Source organism: Giraffa tippelskirchi, chromosome 11, assembly GCF_054371585.1.
Source record: "Giraffa tippelskirchi isolate mGirTip1 chromosome 11, T2T-mGirTip1v1.2.pri, whole genome shotgun sequence".
NCBI classification, from domain to species: domain Eukaryota; kingdom Metazoa; phylum Chordata; class Mammalia; order Artiodactyla; family Giraffidae; genus Giraffa; species Giraffa tippelskirchi.
In genome coordinates, this window is record NC_137285.1 from 92,779,734 (window position 1) to 92,792,271 (window position 12,538).

General features: G+C 42.2%; 1 protein-coding gene across 4 annotated transcripts in view; it reads right to left on the reverse strand.

Annotated features, from left to right (window-relative positions):
• ALKBH8 (alkB homolog 8, tRNA methyltransferase) overlaps positions 1–12,538 on the reverse strand; it is a 153,705-nt gene that overhangs the window by 5,807 nt on the left and 135,360 nt on the right. For 2 of the 4 annotated variants that reach the window (XM_081545867.1, XM_081545865.1), the window contains one exon: positions 11,851–12,332. The exons of the other annotated variants lie outside the window; for them this stretch is intronic. In XM_081545867.1, the coding sequence (XP_081401993.1) occupies positions 12,320–12,332 (13 nt within the window). In that variant the 3' untranslated portion in view covers positions 11,851–12,319. Of the gene's footprint in view, positions 1–11,850; positions 12,333–12,538 lie in introns of those variants that run through there. 4 annotated transcript variants of the gene reach the window in all.

Sequence of the window (12,538 nt, forward strand, 5' to 3'; positions counted from 1 at the left end):
AAGAACCTTAAAAGCCTTTTGAGTATCTGGAGACCAAACCAGTTTGTCGGTTTGGGCTTGTTGAGTTCCAGTTATAAGTTTATATAAAAGCTGGGCAAATTCCCCATAACCTGGAATCCAAATGCAGCAGTAGCTTGTGATGTCCCAAAATCCACTCAATTGTCTTAAAGTCGTAGGTAGGGGATGTTTTAGTTTAGGCTTAATTTTCTTCAGGCCTATGGCCCTCACCCCTTCGGATATAATTCAGTTCAGTTCATTTCAGTCACTCAGTAGTGTCTGACTCTCTGTGATCCCATGGACTGCAGCACGCCAGGCCTCCCTGTCCATCACCAGCTCCCGGAGCTTACTCAAACTCATGTCCATCGAGTCAGTGATACCATTCAACCATCTCATCCTTTGTTGTCCTTCTCCTCCTGTCTTCAATCTTTCCCAGCATCCGAGGCCTTTCCAATGAGTCAGTTCTTTGCATCAGGTGGCCAAAGTACTGGAGTTTCAGTTTCAGCATCAGTCCTTCCAATCAATTTTCAGGACTGATTTCCTTTAGGATTGACTGGTTGGATCTTCTTGCAGTCCAAGGGACATTCAAGAGTCCTCTCCAACATCACAGTTCAAAAGAATCAATTTTTCAGTGCTCAGCTTTTTAAGCCCAGATAGGACAGAAATGGTATGGACCTAACAGAAGCAGAAGATATTAAGAAGAGGTGGCAAGAATACACAGAAAAGAACTGCACAAAAAAGATCTTCATGACCCAGATAACCACGATGGTGTGATCCCTCACCTAGAGCCAGACATTCTGGATTGTGAAGTCAAGTGGGCCTTAGAAAGCATCACTACGAACAAAGCTAGTGGAGGTGATGGAATTCCAGTTGAGCTATTTCAAATTCTGAAAGATGATGCTGTGAAAGTGCTGAACTTGATATGCCAGCAAATTTGGAAAACTCAGCAGTGGCCTCAGGACTGGAAAAGGCCAGTTTTCGTTCCAATCCCAAAGAAAGGCAATGCCAAAGAATACTCAAACTACCGCACAATTGCACTCATCTCACATGCTAGTAAAGTAATGCTCAAAATTCTCCAAGCCAGGCTTCAGAAGTACATGAACCGTGAACTTCCAGATGTTCAAGCTGGTTTTAGAAAAGGCGGAGGAATCAGAGATCAAATTGCCAATATCCGCTGGATCATCGAAAAAGCAAGAGAGTTCCAGAAAAACATCTATTTCTGCTTTATTGACTATGCCAAAGCCTTTGACTGTGTGGATCACAATAAACTGTGGAAAATTCTGAAAGAGATGGGAATACCAGACCATCTGACCTGTCTCTTGAGAAACCTGTATTCAGGTCAGGAAGCAACAGTTCGAACTGGACATGGAACAACAGACTGGTTCCAAATAGGAAAAGGAGTCCGTCAAGGCTGTATATTGTCACCCTGCTTATTTAACTTATATGCAGAGTACATCATGAGAAACGCTGGGCTGGAAGAAACACAAGCTGGAATCAAGATTGCTGGGAGAAATATCAATAACCTCAGATATGCAGATGACACCACCCTTATGGCAGAAAGTGAAGAAGAACTAAAGAGCCTCTTGATGAAAGTGAAAGAGGAGGGTGAAAAAGTTGGCTTAAAGCTCAACATTCAGAAAACTAAGATCATGGCATCTGATCCCATCACTCCATGGGAAATAGATGGGGAGACAGTGGAAACAGTGTCAGACTTTATTTTTGGGGGCTCCAAAAGCACTGCTGATGGTGATTGCAGCCATGAAATTAAAAGATGCTTGCTCCTTGGAAGGAAGGTAATGGCCAACCTAGATAGCATATTTAAAAGCAGAGACATTACTTTGCCAACAAAAGTCTGTCTAGTCAAGGCTATGGTTTTTCCAGTAGTCATGTATGGATGTGAGAGTTGGATGATGAAGAAAGAGCGCCACAGAATTGATGCTTTTGAACTGTGGTGTTGGAGAAGACTCTTGAGAGTCCCTTGGACTGCAAGGAGATCCAATCAACCCATCCTAAAGGAGATCAGTCCTGGGTGTTCATTGGAAGGACTGATGTTGAAGCTGAAACTCCAATACTTTGGCCACCTGATGCGAAGAGTTGACTCATTGGAAAAGACCCTAATGCTGGGTAGGATTGGAGGCAAGAGGAGAAGGGGATGACAGAGGATGAGATGGTTGTATGGCATTGCCGACTCAATGGACATGGGTTTGGGTAAACTCCGGGAGTTGGTGATGGACAGGGAGGCCTTGTGTGCTGCAATTCATGGGGTTGCAAAGAGTCGGGCACCACTGAGTGACTGAACTGAACTGATTGAACAGATTGTTGACAAAGCTGAGCCTTTTCCCTTGATGCCTTATAATTGCAGTCAGCCAAAAAGTTTAGGAAGTCTTCTGAGGCTTCTGAGCAAGCTTCTTCTGTCTCAGCACAGAGCAGGATATCATCTATGTATTGTAACACCACTGTCTCAGGGCTACTGAAGTTTTGTAGATCTCATGACAAACTCTGTCCAAATAAGTGAGTGCTCTCACAAATGCGTAGACAAAACTATCCAGGTTAACTGAGAAGCTGTCTGGGTAGGGTCTTCAAAGGCAGAAAAAAATTGGCTTTCCTTCATCAATGGTATAGCATAGAAGGCATCTTTTAAGTCAATTATTGAAAAATATTTGGCTTATTCAGGAATTTCAGACTGTAGAGTATAAGGATTAGGCATGAGGGGGTGTAAAGGAACCACAGCCTCATTTATTATTTGTAAATCTTTAACTGGTCTCCATTTATCATTTGATTTTCACTCCAAAAATAGGAGTGTTGCGTGTGCTGTTGAGTTCAGTTCAGTTCAGTCACCCAGTCATGTCCAACTCTTTGTGATCCCATGGACCACAGCACGCCAGGCCTCCCTGTCCATCACCAACTCCCAGAGTTTACCCAAACTCATGTCCATTGAGTTGGTGATGCCATCCAACCGTCTCATCCTCTGTCGTCCCCTTCTCCTTCTGCCTTCAATCTTTCCCAGCAACAGGGTCTTTTCAAATGAGTCAGCTCTTCGCATAAGGTGGCCAAAGTATTGGAGTTTCAGCTTCAGCATCAGTCCTTCCAATGAAAATTCAGGACTGATTTCCTTTAGGATGGACTGGTTGGATCTCCTTGCAGTCCAAGGGACTCTCAAGAGCCTTCTCCAACACCACAGTTCAAAAGCATCAATTCTTCAGCATTTAGCTTTCTTTATAGTCCAACTCTCACATCCATACAGGACTACTGGAACAACCGTAGCCTTGACTAGACAGACCTTTGTTGGCAAAGTAATGTCTCTGCTTTTTAATATGCTCTCTAGGTTGGTCATAACTTTCCTTCCAAGGAGTAAGTGTCTTTTAATTTCATGGCTGCAGTCACCACCTGCAGTGATTTTGGAGCCAAAAAAAAATAAAGAGCCATGGTTTCCACTGTATCCCCCATCTATTTGCCATGAAGTGATGGGACTGGATGCCATGATCTTAGTTTTCTGAATGTAGAGCTTCAAGCCAACTTTTTCACTCTCCTCTTCCACTTTCATCAAGAGGCTCATTAGTTCTTCTTCACTTTCTGCCATAAGGGTGGTGTCATCTGTATATCTGAGGTTATTGATATTTCTCCCAGCAATCTTGATTCTAGCTTGTGTTTCATCCAGCCCAGCGTTTCTCATGATGTACTCTGCATATAAGTTAAATAAGCAGGGTGACAATATACAGCCTTGATGGACTCCTTTTCCTATTTGGAATCAGTCTGTTGTTCCATGTCCAATTCTAACTGTTGCTTCCTGACCTGCATACAGATTTCTCAAGAGACAGATCAGGTGGTTAGTATTCCCATCTCTTTCGGAATTTTCCACAGTTTGTGGTGATCCACACAGTCAAAGGCTTTGGCATAGTCAATAAGGCAGAAATAGATGTTTTTCTGGAACTCTCTTGCTTTTTTGATGATCCAGCAGATGTTGGCAATTTGGTCTCTGGTTCCTCTGCTTTTCAAAGACCAGCTTGAACATCTGGAAGTTCACGGTTCACGTATTGCTGGAGCCTGGCTTGGAGAATTTTGAGCATTACTTTACTAGCATGTGAGATGAGTGCAATTGTGCAGTAGTTTGAGCATTCTTTGGCATTGCCTTTCTTTGGGATTGGAACGAAAACTGACCTTTTCCAGTCCTGTGGCCACTGCTGAGTTTTGCAAATTTGCTGCCATATTGAGTGAAAAAGTTGGCATTCATGGGGTCACAAACAGTCGGACACGACTGAGGGACTGAACTGAACTGAACTGAGTGCAGCACTTTCACAGCATCATCTTTCAGGATTTGAAATAACTCAACTGGAATTCCATCACCTCCACTAGCTTTGTTCTTAGTGATGCTTCCTGAGGCCCACTTGACTTCGCATTTCAGGTTGTCTGGCTCTAGGTGAGTGATCACATCATCGTGATTATCTGGGTCGTGAAGATCTTTTTTATATAGCTCTTCTGTGTATTCTTGCCACCTCTTCTTAATATCTTCTGCTTCTGTTAGGTCCATACCATTTCTGTCCTTTATTGACTCCATCTTTGCATGAAATTTTCCCTTGGTATCTCTAATTTCTTGACGAAATCTCTATTCTTTCCCATTGGATTTTTTTCCTCTATTTCTTTGCACCGATCACTGAGGAAGGCTTTCTTATCTCTCCTTGCCTTTCTTTGGAACTCTGCATTCAAATGGGAATATCTTTCCTTTTCTCCTTTGCTTTTCACTTCTCTTCTTTTCACAGCTATTTGTAAGGCCTCCTCACGGAGAATTAATAGCCCCTGTTCCTTTGAAGTATCAATGATAGATTTTAATCCTTCCTTAACCTGGGTTTTAGAAGATACTGCTTTTGATGTGAAAATATATGTGGTTCTTTGAGATTGACAACAACAGGAATAGCATTTGTGCTCAACCCACAGTTTTTCCACCAACCCACACTCTAGGATTTGCATTTTGTTCAGTTCATGGGAGAGAAAGAGGAACCTCCATATTCATGAAAACAGAGGCATGGACTTGCTCAGTATATCCCTCCCTAAAAGGGGTGAGAGAGACTCTGTCATGATCAAAAACTCGTCTGAAAACAACACAGAGTCCAGTTGCAGCTTAGAGGACAACTGAAATGCTAACATTTGGCTCATCCCATTACAGTAGTGGACTGGGGAGAAAGTGGACCAGGGGCTTCCGTAATCACAGAATAAGTAGTCCCTGTGTCCAAAAGGAAATCGACTGAATGTCCTCCCACGGTTATTAATACCTGGAGTTCCTCAGGTATAATTAGGAGCAGAAGCTTGTGTGGGGACCCCCAGGGGCCTTCAGTCCTGATTGTCCTGAGAGTCCAGTCCCTGGGGCCTACACCTCTGGGGGCAGTCTCTCCCTCAGTGCGGTCCTTTGCAGACTGGACATGGACCCGGAGGTGGCTTAGAAGCCTGCGGGTAATTCCATTTGAGGTGCCTCTCCTTTCGATAGTAATAGCAAATCCATCCCTTTCCACCTGGGTCCCTCTGGGCACTTTTCTCAGGCTGTCTCAGAACAGTTCTGATCACCATTATTAGGGCTTCAGTCTGTCCCTTGGTCTTCCTCTGCCTTTCCTTCCTCTCCTCATATTCCCTGCCATAATAAACTGTCTGAGCTAGTCGCAACAGATTATCTGAAGACTGATTTGGTCCATACGCCTGTTTTAGTAGCTTACAGTGGATATCTGGAGCTGACTGAGTGAGAAATCTTATCCTTTAAGGTCATTTTTCCTTCTTCAATTTGGGGATCAAGCTCAGTGAATCTGTGAAGGGCTTCTCAAAGTCTATCTAGGAATTTACCAGGTTCTTCCTTCTCTTCCTGTTCTATGTTTGCCAATTTGGCATAGTTTAAAGTCTTAGCACATGCTTGCCTGTGTCCTTCAAGAGTACATCTGACAAAATGACTCATCCCACCTTCCTTTAGCTGTGTTGTGGTCTCAATCTGGGCCGTTGCACTTCCAATCTGACCAGATCCTGGGACTCCCAACCTGTGTCCTCAAACACCTCACGGTCTCCAGCAGTGCTCCTATCCACATAGATCGGAGGCACAGCCATGGTAAAGACTCACACTCAGGTTGCTAGCCCCTGAGGCAGGCAGCCAGGAGAGCAACTTCTAGCCTGAGAGATGTTCTTGGAGCCAGAGCTCTGCCTAGCTACCGAATATGCTCTTGTCTGTAATGTGTGATGAAACAACAACAGCATGGGTCGCAAGTCCCTTGAAAGTCTGTGATCTGACAGGTTTGGTTAGTAGTTCTAATTCCTCAGGCAGTAAGGAAGTGGTCAAAGAGACCAGGAAAAGGTGACTGAGAAAGGAAAGTTCGGTCCACACACTTTGCCCATTTCTGGCCACTCCTCTTGCAGAGACGATGGGTGCCTCTTGGCATTGGCAGGTCGGTATAAACCCCCGACAAGGCTCCCCTTGGGGCTGCTTTCAGTCATCATGAGGCACCACAAAACCGCAAAGCAGGGCTCAGTGCTCACTTCCTGGCCAATTCCAAGTCTCATTCATGCTGCTTTTACACAGACGGGCACACTGTAGAGTTAGTAAAGTCCAACAGGAAACGTGTTTACTAGGAGAGCAAAGAACTAGAACATCAAGCGTCCTGACCTTGTCTTGAGGATCCCAGACGAGCCCCCAAGATGAAAGGTTGCTGCTGCAAGCTGTGTGTTATGCCAGGATTCGTGACCTCCGGAGGAGAGGATTTCCATCCAGGGTCACAGACGACGCTTGACTACTTGGAGCCTTTTGTGTAGCAAGGTTTTATTAAAGTATAATAGAGGTAGGGAAAGCTTCTGACATACACATCAGAAGGGAACAGAAAGAGTGCCCCCTTGCTAGTTTTTAGCAGGGTGTTTTATGTCTGTTAGAAAATTATTAATCAGATAAGAGAGACACCTCAAGGCTGAGGGAGTTTCACCAGGCCCCCCTCCCACAATATGCATTTTTGACATAGAATGGCACAAAGTGTGTCGTCCCAGCCATAAAACAATTGACAGGAATACTGGTGTGTTGAGCCATTATCAGCCCAAGTTTGATCAGCATACATGTGTATTGCATATATCAGTATGAAGAGGTTCTAGGTCATAGTAAATCTGCTTCTCGCTGTTATTCAGGGACCCAGTTTGATGGTCGCTTTGCCCAGTAGGATTTTATAGGCTAGCCATTGTAACTGCATACATGACTTTCATTTACATTCATGCCTATGAATTCAATTACACAGTTACACCTAACAGCAAGATAGGATGGAAAATGCACTCCAATTTGTATCTACAAATTTTGATGAACAATTATCTATTTCTGCCACAATAATTTTTTTAGATTGACATTACTTACTACCTTATTTTGGAGGAAACTTAACCATCTCATGGCAACCCACTCCAGTATTCTTGCCTAGAGAATCCTGTGGACAGAGGAGCCTAGTGGGCTGCCGTCCATAGGGTCACGCAGAGTCCGACACGACTGAAGCAACTTGGCAGCAGCAGCAGCAGCAACCATCTCAAGCTTAAGACTGTGTTTCTCTATTTAAAACAGCTAAAATATTTTAGAAATCATGCTTTTGATATTAACTATGGGGTTGTATTATTTCTCTAATTCTCATGGAGATACTCTAAACAAATTAATGATTAATATCTTCAAGCAAATCCCCCAATGACATCAACTGACCAGATCACAGATTCCCACTAGGTTCCCAGATTTCTGTTGAGTGAACTCTGATAATCAAGAAAGGATTCACTGCAAAATATCATCATCTCCATGATCAAATAAAGAGATGAAAATGACATAAATACCTCAGGAGGAATGCGTATGTGCCAGTCATGTATAAAGGGACTAATGATCTAGTTGAAAGGAAAACCTGGTATATACAAAGTGCCTAAAAGGGGGTTCCTACATTATTTTAAATAGAATTACAAAGACTGGAAGAACAAGGGAGGTAAGAAAGCCCTAATCATCTCGGTACTGTTCAAGTCATACACATTTTTGTATTTTTAGTTTTGGACTTCAAGCTAAGCCCAGGATATTTTCCATTATGAAAATACAATCCCCATAAGATTTCAGTTTTCAAAATAGAGAAGTTGTATAGAAGCACTTTACTAAATTTAGATCTAAATTTATGCCTTTTATTTGAAGTTTACTACAGAAACATAACAGCTTTATTGTAGTAGTATTATTATTACAGAAACGCCTGGCTTCCCAGGTGGTCCTGAAGAGGGAATCTGAGTTCTTGTTTGTGAAGCTGAAGAATGAACCTCATGAACACGCAAATACTCACAGTAGAAAGTGAATAGGATTTATTTTAGAGAAAAGAAAAGTACAAAGCCTCTCAGCATAGACACTGAGAGGGGGTAAAGTGTTCCCCCAAAAGGTGGGACTTACAGCAGTCTGGGAGAATCCCTATAGACAGATGAGCCGGGTGGGCTACAGTCCATGGGGTAACAAAGAGTCGGACATGACTGAGCAACTACGCACAGCACAGCACGTATACTTACTAGTATTGATCTGTACATTTTTGGTTGGCTCCCATCCTTAAAATATGTTATTTCTAACCAATCAGTTTAAAGGTCACAGTGTTTAACTTAATATCTTTATGGCTTCTCTTGATCCTCCGATTAAGTTGCCACCCTTTTTCATGTCCCTTGGCCATTTTACAATGTACCAGACGTATGGGCTAAAGATTAATGCTCACCAGTTGCTTTTCCATCAGGCATATAGAACAGAAGTTAATTATTGCCCTTTCTGGGATCTGAGTGCTGATAATTTATCAGACCAAGGACACATTCCAGGAATTTGGGACAAAGGATATAGTTTTAGGTTAATGGAAAATGTTTATTGAAAACAATATAGAAGTCTAAGAGTCCTACACTGACTGCCTACCAATTTTTACCTCAGCACTTGTGGTAAAGAACCCACCTGCCAATGCAGGAGGCATAAGACATGGGTTGGAAGATACCCTGGAAGAGGGCATGGCAACCAACTCCAGTATTCTTGCCTGGAGAATCTGACGGTCAGAGGAGCCTGGTGGGCTACAGTCCATGGGATCACAAGAGTTGGACACTACTGAAGTGACAGCGCATGCGTGCGCGCGCACACACACACACACACACAGAAACATATGTGCGAAGAAGTAAGCACAAGTTATTTTTAGTATGTGATACTTGGAATTATGCCTGTTGCAGAGAGGAAACCAATTCTGACTCCATGTTGGAAACTGTTTTTTTGACTTGCTTTTCATTGCTTTTGTTATTATAATCATACTTAATAGATTGCCTCTTCCCCTCTGTCTGACTGTAAACTAAAGTGCCTTTTTCAGCTCATAGGGAGATAATCTGACCTGGCCCATCTGTGAATAGAAGAGATTAGCACACCCCTTCCAAGGCTGGTCATTCCCTGGGAGATATTTTGTAAGACTGAAGACCCTTTCACTTTACTTCCCCACTGTCTCTCTCTCTCTCTCTCTATTGTGCCTTTTGACTTTAGTTCCTCATTGCTTCTTTCTCTCTAACTCTACAAAAGAACCTGGCATCCAGACCCTGACTGGATGGTGATTTTGAGGTGCCAACCTGCTGTCTTCTCAATCAGCTAGCTCCCCAAATAAAGTCCCTGCCTTGTCTTAAACCCTCGTCTCTCAGATGTATTTACCTATTGTGTGGCGAGCAGAATGAGTTTGGACTTGGTAACATACAGACCTGGGACCAATCCCAGCTGTGTGATTAGTGGAAACACTATGAAAACATTCCTATTCAGTTTGACAAGTTTGCTTCTCTCAGCCTAGATTTTCACTGAAGGAAAGAAAACTTTTTTCCCATCCTTCTTGCTAAATCCCAACATGAGAAGAACAGTATGTCTCTTTGTTATGACAAGACAAAGCTCTTTTAGAAGTTATAAATTTCCTTATCTTACGATGTAATTCATCTGATGTTTTCACCTTAAAGGAGGTAACGGCTTACATTTCAAATGTTCTTTTGAAATGCGAATCTGGCTTCTTGTTCATGCAGCTGAAGAATGAACTTCATGAACACACAAATATTCACAGTAGCAAGCAAATAGGATTTATAAAGAAAAGTACAAAGCTCTCATCATAGACATTAAGAGGGGGCGAAGTGCCCCTAAAAGTCGGAACTTACAGCAGTTTACATCCTTACTAGTATTGATCTGTACATTTTTGCTTGGCTCCTGTCCTTAACATATGTCATTTCTAACCAATCAGTTTAAACTGCTTAACTTGCCATTTTTATGGCAAGTTTCTAAGTCTCCTCAGGCATTGAATCAACACACCATGACCCTGTCTTATTCAGATAGAAAATCATTAGGTAATCCGTGTAGGAGTTAAGGCCTGGGTTTCTCTTCCTAAAAATTCAATTCCAATATCCACCTATTTTTTCATACAAGTGTCTCACTCCAGTGCTCCAGTAAACTATAGTGGTACTTCCTGTTCCTGTTCCTTGACATCCAGAGGGTGCCATAAAACACTCGAACCCATGACAGGACAATCAGTAGCTGGCATCCAACTCACCAAGGTGAAAAACACCAGGTGGTCCATTAACTTTAAAAATATACATCTGGTTCTTAAACAATGGCCTGAGATCATGAGAAAAGGTCAGGTACTGGAGACTCAAAGTCTTAGGGAAATCCAAGGACTGGAAAATCAAAGAAAGCCACAAAATTTAAAAGCTGGACATGCTGATTTTTAAGCTCTTTGGTCAGGGACTCCTGAGCCAACCCACAGTGAACAGGTCAGTATTGTTGTGATTCCTGTGGTTTCAGGACACTTTTCCGCCTTCTCAGCGTCTATGCTGGGAGCACTGTACTTCTATTCTCTGAAGTCAAACTCTGCCTGTGTGAGTGTCTCTGAGTTTGTGGAGTTCATTCTTCAGCTTCGTGGATGGAACTCAGATTCCCATTATGACCCCTTTCACAAATGACCAGATATGAGCCAAAAGTTGATAGTCTACCTGTTGTTTTTCTTACAGATAAGAGGGCCAGGAGTTAATGGTTGTCCAGTCCTGGATCTGGGCATTTTGTGATCTACCAGACCAGGGATACATTCCTCTGAAAGTCAGGAGACTAGAAAAAGAGTATAGCTTTAGGTTAATGGAGCGAGATGTTTATTGAGATAAAGACTGAGGTCTCAAGAGTCCTACACTGACTGCCTAGCAATTTTTACCTCACTTTGATGATATATTTATGATTAATAAGCCTTTGAGTCTCAAAGTAGCATTCTTGAGGGGCAATTTAAAATCACATGTTCGGTTTTTAAATTACAAATGAATGTGAAGGAATCTGATGGTTTTAAGTGAATTATGTGCAAATATCTTTTGATAACATTAGAAATTCAGGTGATCACCATCTCAGGATTCCTCATGAAATTTACTATAGTTGATGTGAAAAGAGTGAACTTCGCAAGACTAGACTAATTACATCTCCTTTCAAAGGCTTAGTTTACAATACTGGCTGTCCGTATAATCTCTAATAAGATTTATTTATATGATATACAACTAAATAAGTGCTAATTAGTAGTAAATAACTGGCAGTATATTCGTCAGAATATAGGTGCAGCTCAGTCATCATCTCACTATAGTCTTGGTTCTAATATATTAATGCATTTCTGCTGGATAAATGCCAAATGTCTAATACCCCAATTAGAGTAAATAGGCCACAGATTATTCCATATAAACTTAAGAAGTCATTGTATAAATGAACCCATCTATTTGCAAGAGTTGATTTATATGAAGGAATTTATTTATACACTAAAGATGGGTAAAGAGATACTACATATACTAAAGATATACTGTACATGCCTTCTGGCAATTAAAAAAATACACACAACCTGAAAGTAGAGAGTTATTTTATTTGGTGGGAATGTTTAGGACTCTGAGCCCAGGAGACAGCACCTCGGTAGCTCTGAGAAAACTGCTCCAAGGAGGCCAGAGGGGAAGTCAGGCCATATACAGGTATTCAACAAAGGGAACAGACAATCTGAATATCAAAGGTCAGGTATCATATTAAGGAATTAACATTCTATGTATGGAAAGATGCAAGCCTCTGGGCTCACCGAATTCATTCCTTTTGTAAGGACCTCAGCTATCTGGGGCCAATCCCGTTTCTTTGGACACCTTAAAGAGTGGCCGATGGCTGCTGTTTGCATTCCCCCAGCTTGTCATCAGTCACCATGGGCGGCAGCAGCACCTGCTGGATCAGTTTTGGGAATCCTCATTCACATTTGAAGACCAGAAATCACTGATGGCTCTTACATTTTTTGTTTATTGACATGGCAAGAGATACTTTCATTTCACAGTTCTAAGAGAAAAGACTGATGAAAATTAGAAAAGGAGAAAATTATATGGTGTGTACTCCCCAGCCTGGCTCCAGAGTGTAAGTATGAGCTCTTATAGGAAGAAATGCAAAAAGCCATAGCTGAAAGAGCTGTTCTACTAAAGACCCATGTGATAACTTGTCCTCCAAATCTTAGTTGATGAATTTTACACCCAATTGCAGGAAGGGGTGCTCTCCTCCATT